Source organism: Trichinella spiralis, assembly GCF_000181795.1.
Source record: "Trichinella spiralis strain ISS 195 chromosome Unknown Scfld9, whole genome shotgun sequence".
Lineage (NCBI taxonomy): Eukaryota > Metazoa > Nematoda > Enoplea > Trichinellida > Trichinellidae > Trichinella > Trichinella spiralis.
This window is the reverse complement of record NW_003526948.1, coordinates 5,269,289-5,286,738: the sequence shown is the minus strand read 5'-3', so window position 1 is coordinate 5,286,738 and position 17,450 is coordinate 5,269,289. Positions and strand designations below refer to the sequence as shown.

Sequence of the window (17,450 nt, the reverse complement as noted above, 5' to 3'; positions counted from 1 at the left end):
GAGTAATACAAAGTTTCAAAGGTAAAAATGAGAAAGCACCAAAAACAATACAGAATGACAAACACAAAACTGATCACGGCACATTCAGTTCATTCATTTTTGATTATCTCAAAAAATAACAAATACAGTATGGATCTAAATGATTATCATGTACAAATTTATCGTTCCGCCTTTTACATTGAGATTTATTTTAATGAAATTACTCTTCTTGAAGAGCAGAATGCCGCAATCAAAAGACCTGTAAAGCAAAAGAAGGAATCAGGTTTGTAATTCTTCCACAATAATGTATTTTTTGTATACAAGAATTATAGCAGAAATGCATTCTCTTTACACTAGAAATGCAATTTCTTGAAATTAAGAGAATTGGAACTTTTGAATGCAGTGAAATGGCTATTGATAAAAAAAATAAAAAGCTTCCACTTTACGCTTGTTCCATTTCGTTGAGAATCCACAAGAAGCTATTTTCTTTAATAATTATGTTTTACGTATTTGCGCATTAAACATTTCCATTATTTCTTTTTTGGCATTCATTTATTTATAAATTTGTATTGTAATTTAGTAATGTTTTAACCATGAGTGTTTTGGTGGCATTGAAATGGTTGATTTCTGTTTATTTTTGTTTGTTATTTAAGTGCAAAGTAATATTGATTCATGTTTTAAATACAAATTTGTAAAATTGTAATCAGCTAGCTCTATACATTTCAGTGTTTTTTGTGTAGATAAAATTCACTTCACTATAAGTTCAGTTTGCAATGTATTTTTCATTGTTTTTTTTTTAAATTTGTGCAATGGCTCCAAGGTTATCATTAAACAGTTTTCGTTTTTTTACTTTATATATTTTTATTCTTACATTCCATACATGACGCGTTGCAAGGGTCTAGTACCCGAGTGTTCTTCAAAGGCATGCCGCTCGACGTTTGATTGGCCTTAAATTTCATTGGCTTTCATGCCTGCTAAATTTCATTAGCTGTTGTTGCGATGAGTTTTATTCGTTATTGCAAACCTAAATTTTTACTGGTTGTCATTGTAATGCGTGCTATTTGTCAAATTTTGATTTAATTTTAATGGTCAATTTAAAGCTTTACTATTTATCTGCTGTATATATGTATATATATTAAAAATTACTATTTTATGATATTTATATAGTGAAATTACAATTAATTATTTAATGAAATTCAGTGAAATGGTGAGTCCACGTCATCTTTCTTACTAATAGCATCCGTAACTTCTAAATTTATACACATTGCACTCCTGCACCGTATTTTAACCTTCACCAAAGTTAACTAATATTTTATAACAATGGACACATGTTGTACACTGAGAATATACTTTGGAACAACTATACAATATTTTTTCTGTTTGCGGGTATGCTTCAGTTTATATGCCCTTCCTTCAAAAAAAAAGGGACAATCCACCGCAACGGTTACTTACAACACGCAATTCAGACTTATCACACGTGAAGATTAATACTAAATAAAATATGTTGTTGTTGCATTTTCAAATTATTTTGTGTAACAAGTGAACGTCTAACAAAATTATTCATACAAACAGCAAACCTCATCGGCATGCAAAAGAAGCATAGACGAATGTTTCAAAAAGAAAGAAACTTTATAAAGATTAAAAGTAAAATTCTGGGAAAGATTTGAATAGAACACTTCCACACTAAAATCAGAAAATTAATCAGATGCTAACAATTTAGTAGTTGTCACTCCTTGGTTAAGCTTGAAAGCTGCAACTGTGAACAATTTGTCACTTGTTGATTTTCCCTTTGTATTAAAATCGCCTTTACCAACATATGTGATGTGACGAGAAAAGCGAACAATGTTTGACAAAGGCATATGCGTGAAATCATGCGTAAAATTAAGTGAAATTGCGAACTATCGCGTAACGTTAGCATTAGTGCCATTTGTAACCCGGAAATTGGAAATGTTGCTACAACATTCCAGATTTTGTAAACAGATTATTCAGTATTCTGATATCACACCCGGAAGTTAACATCCAATCTTGATAAATTTCAACAGGCAACAAATTTATTTACAAACACTGGGAGCAGATTTATATATATATATATATATATAATCAGTAACGAACCCCCTTTTCACCATTCTATCACTTGTCTCTGTGCTTGACTGTTCTGATTTGTTTTCTGTCATGGCTGATAATTTGCATTTGGTTTTAAATAGGCAAAATAACTATAATTTGGTGTATGAAGGTGGATCTCACGTCCTGAAACACATAAATTTTGATGAAAAACAGTGGACTTGTAGTCGTGTGAGTAATAATTTATTATTGTAATATTCCATTTTTTCAGTCAGCATTCTGATTTCTCATGTAGGTAAGAAGTGGATGTAGGGGTGCAGTTTACACCAACCTCGAAGTAAACACGGTTTTGAGAACAGCACCGCATGCAGTAACGTGCACTGCCGACGACTACATATTGTATAAAATGGAGAAGAAGAACACTCTTTAACGCCGCGCAGGGGAGGAAACGAAGCCAGTGCCGCAGATATATAACGAAGAATGTAGCAATGCATCCACCAGCTTGGAAACTGCTGGTCAGTTTCCAACATTTAGAAGTATGAAATCGGCTATGTACAGAAGCCGGGCTAAACGTTTTCCCCCACTGCCGGCAACACGGTAGCAGCTGGAAATTCCAGCACACTGACGTGTAACAAAGTCGGGGCGGCAGTTTTTGATGTATAATAATGTAAATGATTCCGTTTTAATATTTTGTACAGAGGAAGATTTACGGGAATTGGCTGGACAGTCTGTCTGGTGCATGGACGGAACATTTAAAATTGTTCCTGAATGGTACCAGCAACTGTTCACCATTCATGTATTTAAAGAATCAAAATTAATTCCTCTTGTATATAGTTTAACTGTTAGAAAAGACGTAATTTGTTATTGTGAAATTTTTGATACTTTAACAGTGAAAGCGGCAGCGTTAGGGGTTGTCCTTCAGCCGCAAACTGTGATTTGCGATTTCGAAACTGCCCTTATCCCTGCGGTGCAGGTATCGTTTCCGGGGGTCCAGGTCCAAGGCTGCTACTTTCATTTCTGCCAAGCACTTCTGCGGAAGGTGGCAGATCTTGGACTGCGGACGAGGTACCTTCATGAAGCGGAAACAAAGAAAATAATAAAAATGCTGATGGCAACAGCATTTTTGCCGCTTCATGAAATACCTGAAGCCGTGGATCTGCTTGGCAGAGATGTTACGGGTTCAGTACCAGCCTTATTTGAATATTTTAGACAGGAATGGATGACCCCTAATCATATGCCGCTTTGGAACGTGTATCATGTAGAAATACGCACAAACAACCATTTAGAAGGGTGGCACTTTAGAATGAACCGGCAAGCAGGAAAACGCCACCTCAGCTTTTACGAACTGCTCCGTTTGCTGATCGATGAGCAGGGATCAACGGAAACGTTGATAGAGCAAGTGACATCAGGACGCCTTACCGCCAGTCATTTACGGGTAAAAAACAGCAAATATGAAGATGTGTAGTTGCGCATAACTGCCCTGACGGCAGAATATGATGGCGGAAGCCGTACAATGGAGCAGTTCTTAAGAGCGGTGGCGTATGATGTTCCGGAGCCGTTGAATTTCTAAGGGCCACCTTTTTTGCACTTTTATTTAGTATTTTCTTATTCTTTGTATAGTATTTTGTTTGTATTATAGTATAGTATATTGTATTTGTATTATTTTGAATTTAATTGCATTGTATTATATTGACTTCCATTCTATTGTAGTATTTGCCATTGAATAAAATTCTACTACTGAATATTATATTTCACTTCACCAAATTAAGAAACAAATTAATAGATAGCAAACCTTTGAACAAGATCTTTAAAATGCTCAATAGTATACATGCAATAAACCAAGTCAGTTTAACGTAAAGCGAATTTCTTAGATCTGATCAGCAGTTTTATGAATATAATTATACACAAAAATGAAACCACGAGCAAATCTGTTAATAAACTTATAATTTTAAATTGCTAGTCGGCTTTCAAATGTATAATTTAGCTACTACTAATATACACATAGAAGATAAACAGTAAAGCTTAGAATAAAAAAGTGACCATTAAAAAGAAACCAAAATTTGACAAATAGAATGCATGAAAATGACAACCAGTAAAATTGAGATTCCCAACAGCGAGTAAAATTCATCGCAACAACATCTAATGAAATTTAGCCGCCGTGTAAACCAATAAAATTCAAAACCAATCAGAGTTCTACGCAAAATTTACAACCAATCAAAGTGTGAAGCGGCATGACTTTGATGAATACTCAGGGTCTACCCCTGTTGCAAGATTCAAATTTAAATTTAAATAAAATCTAATTAATTCCCATCTCCACTAACCTGATATGGACTAGCTGCTATTCGCTGGAAAGTCTGTGCAAATAGCAATAGCCTTTGTCTTTTTTCTCACGTTTGCCTTTTTTCGAAGTCCATTCATCACACTGGTAAAGACTTTCACTACTTCCTGAAAATGCAAATAAAACCACCTTTCAATCCAATTATTATTACTGAAATAAAACTGTACAATTTGATGATCACTTTTAAAATTATAAAAAAAATACCTGCCTATCTAACAACGCAAAGAAAATAATCGTAAGTAGACACAATCATCATACAACAAATAAAGAGAAATATTTTACAAAAAATATATAATTCTTCAAATCTTACAGAAGTTCTGAACTGTAAAATTATACTCACTTACCTTCGTCTAGATCACTGTGCGATAAAGAGAGAACGGCATCTTTACTGCCAAAACACACTGTTGCATCTTCCATAAATCTATCTTCCTATATAAACCGTATGACTTTTTTCATATCAGTGGCAAAGTTCAAAAAAATACTAATAAATATCACTACGAATCGCATCACGTATTCAAAAAATACAACACAACACGCCTGTTCAATTTAAAGTTTTATTCCACATCTGATCAGGCTCCAAATCAATCACTCAGAAAAATCACTAAGGCAAAACTTCACTTTTTCTTGTACATCTTCATTATTTTCAACGCTTTCTCAATTCTCAGTGTAGCAATTTCAACACTATCGATCTTCAACGCACTTATAGCGGCTTCGCAATGCTCATATGCTGTATTAAAATGTTGAAATCGCTGAACTAACTGATCTTAAAAACATATTTATTAAAATTTTAAACCAAAATGGAAATCAAAACAAAATTAACATGCCTAATTTAACAGTAGAGCAGATACCGTTTTCATCCATATAATCAAGGGGAAACACGAATTTCCTGCCAGTACGGATTAAGTTATCAAATTCACAAGGACCCTTCAGTATTTGAATTTCACCATTCCCACAAACTAAAATTTTTTTCCATTTAAATTTCAGAACATACTGAAAATAGGATTAAAATTTCAAGAAACTCATATAATGATTTAAATAATTTACAAAATTAAAATTTAACAGTTAAAATCAATAAATTAAACAATTTACCATCCAACATGCTTTACAAAAAAATGCAAAGTGTTTAACGATTTTATTTTCCAAAGATACGGTAAATTATTCAATTGAAATGACTTTCAACCCCTTCAAAAGAAGATCAAAATTATAATGATAGTCATACCTTCGGCCAATTGCACATTGTCTATTACTCCCGGTTTTGGTCGCACACCGTTTTTCAAGCAGGAAAACAAATATGTAGCTCTCAAAATGCAGTGCTTTCGAGCTTCAATTAACTAAATTTAAAATAATTTTAAACTGAAAATATAACCAAACCTACATACGAATTATAATAAAATTTATACACTGAACGACAATTTCAACGTAATCATATTTTAGACAATATTCACACCAAGATTCACCAGACGTTGTCTACTTTTATGTATAAATTTGTTTCTTTATAAATTACGCATTTTTCTGAAAGCATTGCAGAACCATCGTAATAGAAAATAACGTACAGAGAACACCGTTAAGAATTTCAAACAAAGATTTCAAAACAGGAATTATTATTATTATTATTATAGAACTTACGTACTTAACTATTAAAAAATATTTTGTTTTCTTTAAATTTGACAACTGATTATATATTACTATAGCAAATACACTTTCAACAATATATATGACCAATGCACATAATTTAGTAATCAATGAAAACTAATAATTAAAATTACAATATGTTCCATATCTTCTATGAAGGAATTGCTAGTCTTAGAAAATTATAATGTAACTTCATGAATCAAAATTATTAGTCTCTAAATAACAAACATTACAAAGATATAAACATTAAAAATTCTAACAACTTGGCAACTCACTAATTCGGGTGTCTTTTTAAAAACGTCAAAAACGGTGATTAAAAATGCGCATCTGATAAATGTCTTTAGCAAATTTCTAAAATTAAAACGTAGTTATCAATCAGTATTTCAGATATAAAAGCTATAATACATTGAAAATTGTCCAGATCGATCACAAAAATCCGCATACTGAAATAACTCTAATGCCGCACGGCGAAGATTCTGTTGGCCAACAATTTCGGAATTTAACTTTCGGATACCACGATTGTTGTCGACAACCTAAACAAAATCAAAGTGTTTCACTTTTCTCTAGATTCTCTAGATTTCAAAATACTTTTTCAATACGCAACAACAGAGACGACACAAATTGTGCGCATTCGTTTGAATAGTGTTCCATTTTCAGAATTTGCGCAAGAACATATCTAAGACCTAAAATTAACAGGTTACAAAAGTAAATTAATTGAAATCATCACATACACCAATATTCGCAGACAACATTAACACTTGACATGTCTCTAGCTATTTTCAAAAAAGGTGTAAGCGATCTATAAACCTCTGGAAATGGAACCATTGAATTTTTTCAAACAGTAATCTGAAAATATACTTCAAAAGTAATTTTTTCACAGTAAATTTGAGATATTCAATAAAATAATTCTTTTCCATTATTGTAGTGCACTAGCTGCCACCAGAAGAAAAAATAAAGAATAAATAATTTAAAAAACCTTCGCAAAAAGTAATACAGTATACACAAATACAGTAAACTTGGCATCAATAAAGTCAGTATCATTTTTGAAAAGGGAAAAACATTTTAACATCAGTATTGAAATATCTGTATAGAATTCCATTTTTAGTGTTAGCGACAAAACCGTTGTCGCCACCGAGATCGAGGACTGTCATGTTTATTCGGCGGAAGATCAAATCAACAATGATCCTCTAACCGCAAACACACTCACGTTCGCTTCTGAACGCGATACAAAGCAGGACAAATCGATAGGAACACACAGTTCATTCAACGATTGTGTAAGCTTAGTAACAGATACAAGCGTGAAATGATAAGCCACAACACAATAAATGAACACACGTACACAAAAATAGAACGTTAATCACGGGCACAACCACACAGATCACGGACACCGCCACGCCAACTCAACCAATGCTTCTCAACCTACAGTAAGCGACCGTAACCTGAATTCAGGTACAGGGACACTAGTTACTCTGACTAATTATTTCCAGCACTTGTTGTAATGTTAACAATCAATTCAATAATTAATTTAAACATTTTAACTTGTTGAAATATAACATTATTTTGTTGCAATTACTCTTCTTGAAAAGCAGAATAGCGCAATCAAAAGGCATGTAAATGTTGTAACAGGCCGCTGTCTCGAGCAGGCTTGTCCGCTTCTTCCACCAGATTATTGGCGCGTCCATCGCTATTTGGCGACGGGCCGGTATTGACCGGCGCATTCTCCTTCTTTTCTGTCTCGCGCTTTCCTGATGGCATTGCGACAATAAAACAACAGACAATGAGTATATACTTTATTAAACAATCAGAAACAAGGATCGACGACGATGTAACAACCAACACACTTCTCTGGCAACTTGCCAACCATGATGTAAACAACCACTACCGTACTCCGCCTCCGATTTTCATGTCTCATTCTTCCTACGGTAGCTTCAGTTTTCTTCCTCTTCATTTTCTGCAGGAAAAATCTCATTAGCTCGGTCCATGTCTGCTGCAATTTGAATCACGAAATGTATTTTAAAAAATCCATTTTTAAACGTTTTTCGAAGAATGTATAAGCATTGATGTACATATGCATACACGTTGTAATATCATTATTGTTCCGGACGGAACAACACCGACCTAGTCGGTGTGACCTGGCCAAGGGCTGGTGCCCAGAAGTCGCGGGTAGGCCAAGAACAATACCCGCGCATCGCCGGCCAGATCGCTATCTGGGCGTCTGGCAGCTCTGAGTCGGGGTCGGAGAGACCCCCTGCTGCGCCTCGATCTATCGTCGTTCGCGAGACAATGGCGAGTGCGCCATAGCGGCGACGGCAGTCAGATCAAAGGGCGTGGAAATGACCATCATGACGTGACTATTAAGGGATTAGCGCAAGATCAAGAGATCTGAATCATGACAACATAATTGAAGACTGACAAGGCTTTAGATCGGCGCCGGAGATAGCGAGCGCTCCCGCCGCGAGCGAGCTGCCTATTGGTGGTTCGCGTTTGGGTCGACCGCGGGGCCGCCGACCCTGGCCCTATATATAGGGCTAGAAAGCGCGCCGCGCCATATAGAGAGAGACATATAGATAGAGAGAGAGAAAAGATACGTCTGTGTGTGTATGCGTCAGTGGTACGATAGTTGTACAAGAGGACGCGTTGGTTGCGAGAAGTTGACTTAGAATACGTGGTTTTGCAGTACTGGTTGCAGTATTGCCGTATTCCGAAGAGTCGAATTGGGAAGTGTGGACGAACCGAGTCGAAGTGCAAGGAAGGACGATCGAGCGAGAGACTCGTACGTACCGTATTGAAGGGCATTCGAATTACCGTTAGGAACAACGGTAGTAGCTCGGGTATTCGTACACTTCGAGCGTGCAGTCGCAACGTACAGTGTTAGCGGAGCTAGGGAACCGGAAGACGTCCGCGAAGGAGATCGCCATCGACGAGAGTTTTTGGACCCCGATCGCTGCCCACGCCGTGGAAGATACACCTAATCCACTCTTTATTATACAGTCCACTTACTTATTGGCCGGACGAACGAACGTCTGGTCTATTCATACCTGAACGTCAGATTACTGTCGCTAGTCTGACTCTAACAATTATATTTATGCAGTTATTTGTGAAGTTGAAATTTTCATCAAGAAATTTTAATAATTGCAACTGAAACAGAAATTTATAACATGAGCTTCTGCTCATTCCTTTTTTATTAGTAGCCAAATAATTTAAACTGCATTGAGTCTGCCACTTTTATGATTGACAACAATATACTCAAGGTTATTTATAATTCTATTAACAAAATGCTCCCTACAGATCTACAGTAATTTTGATGTATAAGAAGATTTACGATGTAAGCCTTGAAGTTTGGCAGTGTTAAAAGATAGTCAAAAATGATCTTAGCATTGTGTAACGAGCCGCTCCGTCGAGCATGCTCGTCCGCTTCTTCCACCGTATTATTGGTGCATCCGTCGTTATTTGGCGACGGGCCGGTATTGACTGGCGCGTTTCCTTTCTTTTCTGTCTGGCGCTTTCCTGATGGCATTGCGACAATCAAACGACAAACAATGAGTATATACTTTATTAAACAATCAAAAGCTAGGACCGACGACGATGTAACAACGAAACGCTTCCCTCGCAACTTTCCAACTGCCACGTACATAAGTAAACAACTACTACCGTACTTCGTCTCTGATCTTCATGTCCAATTCTTTATACGGTAGCTTTACCTTTCCTTCTCTTCGTTTTCTGCAAGAATAAAGTCGTTAGCTCGGTCCACGTCCGTCACAATTGTATAACTTCTGTTATTGATTTCAACAAGTTATAATAGTATTTCACACTTATTTCTAGTTGGGAAATAAATATAATTTTTCTTTTCCTGAGTTCCTTGGAATTTTTATTTTTTGAAAATAATGCGCTGTAGCGGAACCGCTCTTACTGCGTTAATGCTAGATTGACACCTACTCATTAGTAGTCATTGACACTGTAGCTTCAAGTTTTTGACCTTTGTATATATATTTACCGCGTGTACCGTGGGTTTGTCGATTAAATGTATCCATTACAACGCAAAAGAATTTTTCATTTTTATAGTTTTATCATTTTGTAAGTTAAAGCTAAGCCTATTACTTACCTTAATCTGTTTAAATGTTCCATCATTTCAACTTGATTTCCAATTAATAAAATTACTGTATTATTTATTGGCTTAATTATCAGTGGCCTTTGCAGTTATTTCTTGTTGCAACCATACTGTTGACAGAAACGTTGCTTTTACATTTTATTTCCAGTCTTAAAGCATATCTACCTGCTAATCTAGAATTGGTAATGATCTTTTATTTTTCAGTTCCTCGCGTTATATATTTAATTTTTTATGTATATATTTCAACTCTTGATGCAATGATTCATTATAGGAACGCAGATTTTTATATATTTATGCAATGGATCGATTACTGAATATGCTTGACCAGAAGGCTCTGATGGTGGAAACAATGAAAGAGGTGGAAGAAGCGGCCAGCTCTGCACTGGCAGATAAAGTTCAATGGGATCATAACTCACTTTTAGGCTGTATGTTTTATCATATGTGAATGTATCAGTTAGTAGATCTTTTTCTTTAGTGAGCTATGAAGAAAAATGCAATTTTTTGAAATTAAGAGAGCTCGATTTCTTGAATGCAGTAAAATTGCAATTGATAAAAAATAGAAAGCTTCGATTTCAGGTTCGTTGCATTTTGTTGAGAATCCACATGAGGCTGTTTTCTTTGATAATTATGTTTTTTGTATTTGCGCATTAAACATTTCCTTTATTTCTTTTTTTACATTCATTTATTTATAAATTTGTATTGTAATTTAGTAATGTTTTGACCATAAGTGTTTTGGTTGCATTGAAATGGTTGATTTCTGTTTATTTTTGTTTGTTATTTAAGTGCAAAGTAATATTGATTTATATTTTAAATACAAATTTGTAAAATTGTAATCAGCTCTATATATTTCAGTGTTTTTTGTGTAGGTAAAATTCACTTCACTGTAACTTCAGTTTGCAATGTATTTTTCTTTGGTTTTTTTTAAATTTGTGCAATGGCTCCAAGGTTTTCATTAAACAGTTTTCGTTTTTTTTTACTTTATACATTTTTATTTTTACATTCCATACATGACGCGTTGCAAGATAATTTTGTTTTTTTTTAGAAATTGAAAAATGAGCAAAAATTAATTGAGGAAGAATCGAAATCTACCCAACCAGATTCGACAATTGCCATTTCTGAACGAAATTCCACAAGTAGTAGTGATGCAGTGCAATTGGAAACGGATACGAAGCCGCAATGTTCTACTGCAGTTGAAGTATGAATGTATTTTATTATAAATGTAATGAAGGCAATTTCAATTAATTGACTGTATTTACTGGATTTATAGGAAGTTTGCCAACTGATTAATGAAGGAGAAATTCTGAGAAAGCATAATCGTGACCTCCAGTGCTTAAAGAGTGAAATAACGACTAGGTTAAAATTTAAAAAGGAAAGAGCAGACTTGTTTGAATTATATTTGGAAATCCGTAAGAGAAAAAACATGTTGAATTTGAAAAAGAATCAGGAAAAGAAGGCGAATAAATCAAAGGTGAGTTATGTGTGTAAAATATTTTGAAATTATGCTGAACTTTTCTCCACTTATTTTAGCCGAATGCAGAAGATGTTAATTTTGAAAAGCGACAGTAAACTTGATTGATATTTGTTGGAATTTTGTAAAAGTTGACAACTTACTTGTAGACAGCGGTTGATCGCATGCGCAGACAAGTTTGATATGCTTCAAAAATTGAATGAAGAAGTCGAATTGAAATTACAACAAAAAAAAGAGCTGAGCGTGATTATTTGAAAATTGTTCGATAATGACAGTATTTCTCTATAATGTTGTTTGAATTGTAGAAGCAGTACGCAGATTTGCTTTTCGAAGTGCAGGAGAGTAAAGGATGGCGTAATAAAGGACCGTTGGTTTCAAGAATGATGCGTTGCATAATGGGATGTCGGGAAGACCTGAGAAATTTTTTGAGATCTGAGTCAAAATTGAAAGGTGAAGAAAGTGAATTGGAGGATGATATTGATCCAGAAACACCATGGTTGATGAAAAAAGAGAAAATAGCAATGCACGGTGAAAAAAGGGATGAGTTATCATCGGTGGCTTTTACGTAAGTTGATTGAAATGCTTTTTTTACTTGTTGCTATCATTGCACTGTGTAAAATAGTAGTGTTTGTTTATTAGATTTCAATGATATGGAAATTAGTGTTGTTGTTATTGTTTCAATAAACTTTAGACGATGCCCAATTTTGATTGGTTTTGCTTTTTGATATTTGAAAATGAAACAGTTGGTCTTAATGTTGTCATTGTTGTATTTTTAGAGAAAGAAACGAAAATTTGAATGTAGTAAGCCCTACTGAACTGGATACGACAAATACTAGAAGGTGATTGCATTATTTTATTATATTGATGTTTTTATATCACTGATTTACTTTGTATTTGTGTATTTCAGTAATTCGTCACCAAACATACCTAAGGAGACTGAAGATTTTATTGACAACTTTTTTAAATTGTAAGTAGAAATTGTTGTAACAAAGATTTCTTTTTGCATACCTTTTTTTCTTTAGTTACAAAAAGCATCTACGTTTACCACGGGATGCTCATCTTCTTGAAGAGCTGCAGTCGATCGCATTTCAACAAGCAAAACACCGGTGAGTTCGCTAAATTGCAAGTGAAGCAGCGGGAATGAATTGTGCAATATTGCAAATTGTTTAATTTGCGTTTTAGCATTTTGGTGAAAAAAATAGATGGGCAACTTCAAAAGTTTTTCAAATTGTATCCACAATTCGATGATAAGTAATGAGTTAATATGTATATTATTAAATTTGGAAATACTGAATTTTTTTGCATATCAAATTTTTCAGCTCCGTTAATGTTGATGGTAGCGTCGGGTAAGAATGATTTTCAAATTTTAATGGATTTAAAGCATCTGTTTGTTAAAATCATCGAATGGTAGTTAGCTTATTTGATTTTACTTTTTCATTTTTGAACTTTTATAGAACATTCGAAGTAGATGAAGTTGATAAAGAGAGGTAATTTTTGTTAGACAGACTGTTTTTCTGACCACTTTGGTTGTTCGATTTGCTTTCTGGAGAATAGTTTGTGTTGAGTTGATTACGGCTTAATTGTATTTTGTGTTGTTTTTTAGTGATTGGGAAAAGCAGTCTGCTGAAGTGAATGAGGAAAACCATTTACCAACAGAAACTGTTTTATCAAGCGGCAAAGTCCATGTAGAAGTGTAAGTGAAAAGCAAGCACTAAAAATTTTTTTAATTTATTTTTAGTATTTAAATTATTGCTTCTGTTTGTTTTTAATTTAAATGAATTGCTTTTTCATTTTTTAGTGTCAGTGATGTACAATACGAAGAAGGAAATTCAGAAGAAGTAGGTGAAGAAAAAGTACATGAGGAAGAAGTATATGAAGAAGAAGATAAAGATGAAGAAGAAGTGGATGAAGCAGAAGATGATGAAATAGAAGTGGATGAAGAATATGATGAAGAAGATGCTAATTTTGCTTTACAATTACAAGGAGACAGTGATTTTTCGGATAATAATGATAGGTATGTTTGATAATAATAATAATAATAATAAATTATGTATTGGTTACTGATTATAGCTTTTATATTGTTGAAAATAGGTTGACAAGCATTACTGTTGGATTCTGTGTATAGATGAAATAAATTGTTTGTCATTTTTATCATATTGTTATCTTTTTAGATTATTAATTGATGACTCTGATGAAAAATATCATGAACTGGAAATTGCCTCGAATCAGTTTATGGAGATGGACGAGGCTGCAGTCGAAAATTGGTTATTATTTATAATTTTTGTTCGGTTATCTTTTCATATATGTTGGTGAGTTATTAAATAATTTTAGGAATGTTGCTGCAGCTGATTACCCTGAAGCGAGCTCTGCTGTTGAAAATGTTGCATAGTAAGTTGATTCTGTTTTTATTTTATTCTGAAAAAAGACCGTTTTTTTAAAAGATTGTTTTCTTGTTTATTTTGTGAATTGATGTCTTTAATTCTACTCTGCTTTGTAGTGTTATTGAACAAAATGACAACGGCGAAGAAGTGATAACATTGATTGATGACACTGATGAGTGAGTTGTTAATTTGGCGATTAGTTTCTTTTCTTTCGACAGCATAATTTGAATAATCCTTTTGCAAGATGAGAGGTTGAATTTGTGCGTAATTTGTGAATCAGTATGTTGTATATGTGAATATTGATAAATTGAGAACTTTGTTAAGAAGCATAAATTCATGAAAAGAATTAGACGGATTTAAAGTTTCTTACTTTATAGTAAATTCGTGTTTAAATTACATTGTTTACGTCATACATCTTTAGGTATGTAATTGATGATTCAAATAATACTCAATACGATGGTCAGCAGTATTTATATGCGGACAGTCTATGCATGCTTCCGTAAGTTTGCTTTTAACAGTTTCTGAGTAACGTTTGAAAATTATCTTTTACTTTGACATTTTTTGATTTCAGTGATACTGGCAATGCATTTCATGGTTATTACGTGGAAAATCAGCTAGAACAGCCTATGCCTGAGTATATTGAACATTATGAAAATGAACCCATGCTATCCCAGGCGCCTGACCAGTTGTACTTCAGTGACCCTATGTTATCCGCTGGATCAGATACATTACCGTTCTATGAATCTGGCTTAAATGATGATATGTAAGTCAAATTATAAACATATTTTTGTAAGCATCGTTGTTGGAAAGCTGTGCATTTTTATGTTGAAGAGCATCATTTACTGTTGTAATATAATATGACTTTAGGAATTTGGATCAGTGTTATTTTGAAACTAATAATAATGCACAGTATGCTCTATTTCCAAATTACAACACCGATAATTCAGATGGATATGTTATCGACTCGCAGTGGTGAGTGGCGTTCTGTTTGTTTCTACGCATTTAATTGAATGTACTTAAAACTTCTTCTCGTTCTGTTTCAGGGTTGGAGCTGCGGCTGAAGAATATTTTCAACAACAACAGTATCCTGATTTCGGGATTATCGAAGAACAGTCAAGCGAAAGTGAAGAGCAGGATGCAGATCAGATTTAGAATGTATGTTTCATTGGACTGCTGAAATTTAAGTTGTCATCTTTTTTTGCATCGCGTGATTGTTAGAGACTGCTTTAAATATCATAATTTTGGATTATGCTGCTAAACTGCATTTTAATGTTTCAGAGTGAAATAAAATTTTAATCAAATCAACAGCCTTGTATGAACACTGAGAACAAAAAACTGATTATTTGAAAAATGTCTGTTTTCGTCTGTTTCAGAATCATAAACAGAAAATGTAGCGTTATGAAATATTTATCATATACACTTCACATATTGTATTTTCTAATAAAAAAAAGCAGTTGAGAATCAGCTCTTCTAAAATTCAATATTTCTTGTACTTCTGCAGCAATTCCAACGCTTGCTCAATATTTTTAATAGCAGTTTGAGCATCTTCGTACTCCAGTGCATTTATAGCGTATTTGCAAAATTTTTGTGCTTTTGCAAATTCTTCAAATCTCAAAACTGACTCCTCTTAAAATATATTTACTTTAATCTTCACAAAAATGCAAAACAATTAGCATACCTATCCCTAAGTCTTGACAGCTATCGTCTTCAGGAAATTCTGAAATTTTCAAGGGAGATTCAACAGGCTTGCTGGTTCTGGTACACTTATCAAATTCAGTAACATCTGATACTTCAGTTCCACCTTTATCACGATCTAAAATTTATTTTAGTAAAACTTCAAAACATATTCAAATTGGGATAAAAATTTCAAAAAACTGATGATTTGTCTACTTTACTAAATTGAAATCCAATAAATTAAACAATTGTCCATCCAACATGATTTGCAAAAAATGCAAACTGTTTAACGATTTTATTTGCCAAAGATACGGTAAATTATTCAATTGAAATGAATTTTAATCTCTCCAAAAGAGGGTCATAATGATAATGATGGTCTTACCTTCGTCCAGCAATTCCTTCTCCTCCACCGGTCCTGGTATTGGTTTCTCACCGCTTTTCAAGCAGCTAAATAAATATGCAGCTTTCCACCTGCCGTACTTTCGAGCTTCAAGTAACTAAATTGAAACAATATTAAATTCAAAATAAAACCAAATCTACATACAAATTAAAATAAATATTTAACAATATCCATATCCAGATTAAATAAAGGTTGCCTACTTTAATGCATAAGTTTGTTGCTTTGCAAATTAAACATTTTACTGAAACATTAGAAAGTCATCGCCATTTGAAATAAAGTACAAAAAATACGTTTATTTAAGAATTTCAGACATGGAATTCAAAAAACGAATTATTATTATTGAACTTCTATATTTAATTACGTAAATTTTTATCTTTTCTTTGAATTTCAACATCCCATTTTACAACAAAAGCAAATACACCTTCAACAATGTATCTGACCGATGAACAGGATTTAATACACAAATTTATTCAATTTCAACTAACAATAAACATTATACTATATATCATTTCTTACTTCAATAAATGAATTGCTAGCATTAGAAAACTATGAAATTCTTTCATACATTAAAACTGTTAGCCTCAAAATCATAAAAATGAAAATGTGAAACATCTACAGTTGATAAATTAATAACAACTTAGCAACTAACCTTTTCGTCTTGCTCACCAAAAAGGGATAACATGTCGATTAAATTTGCAGCTGTGTAGAATGATTTAATGACATTTCTAAATTTGAAACATATTTGTTAAGCACTATTACAGCTCTGAAAAGAGAAATACTTTGAAAATAGTCCAGAACGATCACATCTATCAGCATATTCAAACATGGTTAATGCCACACGTTCAATATGAGCTTTCGCAGCAGCGTCGTTGCATATACATTCGTTCCTTTTATTTTCAGCTTTAAGCTAAATAAAAAAATTAACTCTAAAACTGATTTTTTCCAAACTATCAAAATACCTTTTCCAGATAGTTTAACTTTGAATTCACAAAGGACACACATTCTGGTGAAGTTTTGTCTATATGCAAAGCTGACTGAGAAAAATAATACAGACCTGAAATTCATGGTTTACTATATTAAATGAATTAACATAATCACATACTCCAGTATTCTACGTTAACATCACGCTCTGACATATCTTCAGCTATTTTCAGATAAGGTGCAAGCGATTTGTACTTTTCCGGTAATGTGCCCATTGTAATTTTCCAAAGAGTAAACTAAAATTATTCTTGAAAATTTTTCACAGTAAATTTGAGATGTTCAATAAAGTAACTGTTTTCTATTATTATGTTAAACTAGTTCCCACAATGAGAGAAACTATCAAATAAATAAAAATTTAAACAACCTTTGCAGGAAGTAATACAGTATAAACAAATACAGTAATCTTGGTATCAATAACATCAAGTTTA

The 17,450-nt window shown here is 33.5% G+C and overlaps 7 protein-coding genes across 7 annotated transcripts; 5 read left to right on the top strand and 2 right to left on the bottom strand.

Moving 5' to 3' along the window:
- The first annotated feature begins 129 nt into the window (after positions 1-129).
- On the top strand, positions 130-3,505 carry Tsp_11185 (conserved hypothetical protein). The gene is made up of 3 exons (XM_003372116.1): positions 130-262; positions 2,312-2,335; positions 2,739-3,505. Exons 1-3 carry the CDS (start codon positions 130-132, stop codon positions 3,503-3,505), a joined length of 924 nt encoding a protein of 307 aa, XP_003372164.1.
- A 1,487-nt stretch (positions 3,506-4,992) lies between these two features.
- Positions 4,993-7,161, bottom strand: Tsp_11186 (hypothetical protein). Its single transcript, XM_003372115.1, has 8 exons — positions 7,131-7,161; positions 6,818-6,856; positions 6,599-6,693; positions 6,416-6,543; positions 6,274-6,361; positions 5,598-5,709; positions 5,227-5,334; positions 4,993-5,141 (listed from the first exon to the last, which is right to left on the bottom strand). The coding sequence occupies exons 1-8, from the start codon at positions 7,159-7,161 to the stop codon at positions 4,993-4,995; spliced, it is 750 nt and encodes a 249-aa protein (XP_003372163.1).
- A 256-nt stretch (positions 7,162-7,417) lies between these two features.
- Positions 7,418-7,982, top strand: Tsp_11187 (conserved hypothetical protein). The gene is made up of 3 exons (XM_003372114.1): positions 7,418-7,434; positions 7,637-7,791; positions 7,816-7,982. Exons 1-3 carry the CDS (start codon positions 7,418-7,420, stop codon positions 7,980-7,982), a joined length of 339 nt encoding a protein of 112 aa, XP_003372162.1.
- Positions 7,983-8,610: 628 nt separating this feature from the next.
- Tsp_11188 (probable F420-dependent oxidoreductase family protein) lies at positions 8,611-8,982 on the top strand. The gene is given in 3 exon segments (XM_003372113.1): positions 8,611-8,660; positions 8,688-8,783; positions 8,802-8,982. The coding sequence occupies 3 exon segments, from the start codon at positions 8,611-8,613 to the stop codon at positions 8,980-8,982; spliced, it is 327 nt and encodes a 108-aa protein (XP_003372161.1).
- Positions 8,983-9,375: 393 nt separating this feature from the next.
- Positions 9,376-9,705, top strand: Tsp_11189 (hypothetical protein). The gene has a single exon (XM_003372112.1). It carries the CDS (start codon positions 9,376-9,378, stop codon positions 9,703-9,705), a length of 330 nt encoding a protein of 109 aa, XP_003372160.1.
- A 711-nt stretch (positions 9,706-10,416) lies between these two features.
- On the top strand, positions 10,417-15,119 carry Tsp_11190 (hypothetical protein). The gene is made up of 17 exons (XM_003372111.1): positions 10,417-10,543; positions 10,594-10,694; positions 11,161-11,313; positions 11,386-11,586; positions 11,892-12,151; positions 12,494-12,553; positions 12,609-12,692; positions 12,906-12,932; positions 13,041-13,073; positions 13,190-13,279; positions 13,758-13,850; positions 13,918-13,974; positions 14,084-14,143; positions 14,389-14,466; positions 14,539-14,730; positions 14,835-14,939; positions 15,011-15,119. Exons 1-17 carry the CDS (start codon positions 10,417-10,419, stop codon positions 15,117-15,119), a joined length of 1,830 nt encoding a protein of 609 aa, XP_003372159.1.
- A 325-nt stretch (positions 15,120-15,444) lies between these two features.
- Tsp_11191 (vacuolar protein sorting-associated protein VTA1) lies at positions 15,445-17,237 on the bottom strand. Its single transcript, XM_003372110.1, has 7 exons — positions 17,144-17,237; positions 17,001-17,095; positions 16,821-16,948; positions 16,691-16,766; positions 16,024-16,138; positions 15,646-15,780; positions 15,445-15,593 (listed from the first exon to the last, which is right to left on the bottom strand). The coding sequence occupies exons 1-7, from the start codon at positions 17,235-17,237 to the stop codon at positions 15,445-15,447; spliced, it is 792 nt and encodes a 263-aa protein (XP_003372158.1).
- Between the last annotated feature and the right edge of the window lie 213 nt (positions 17,238-17,450).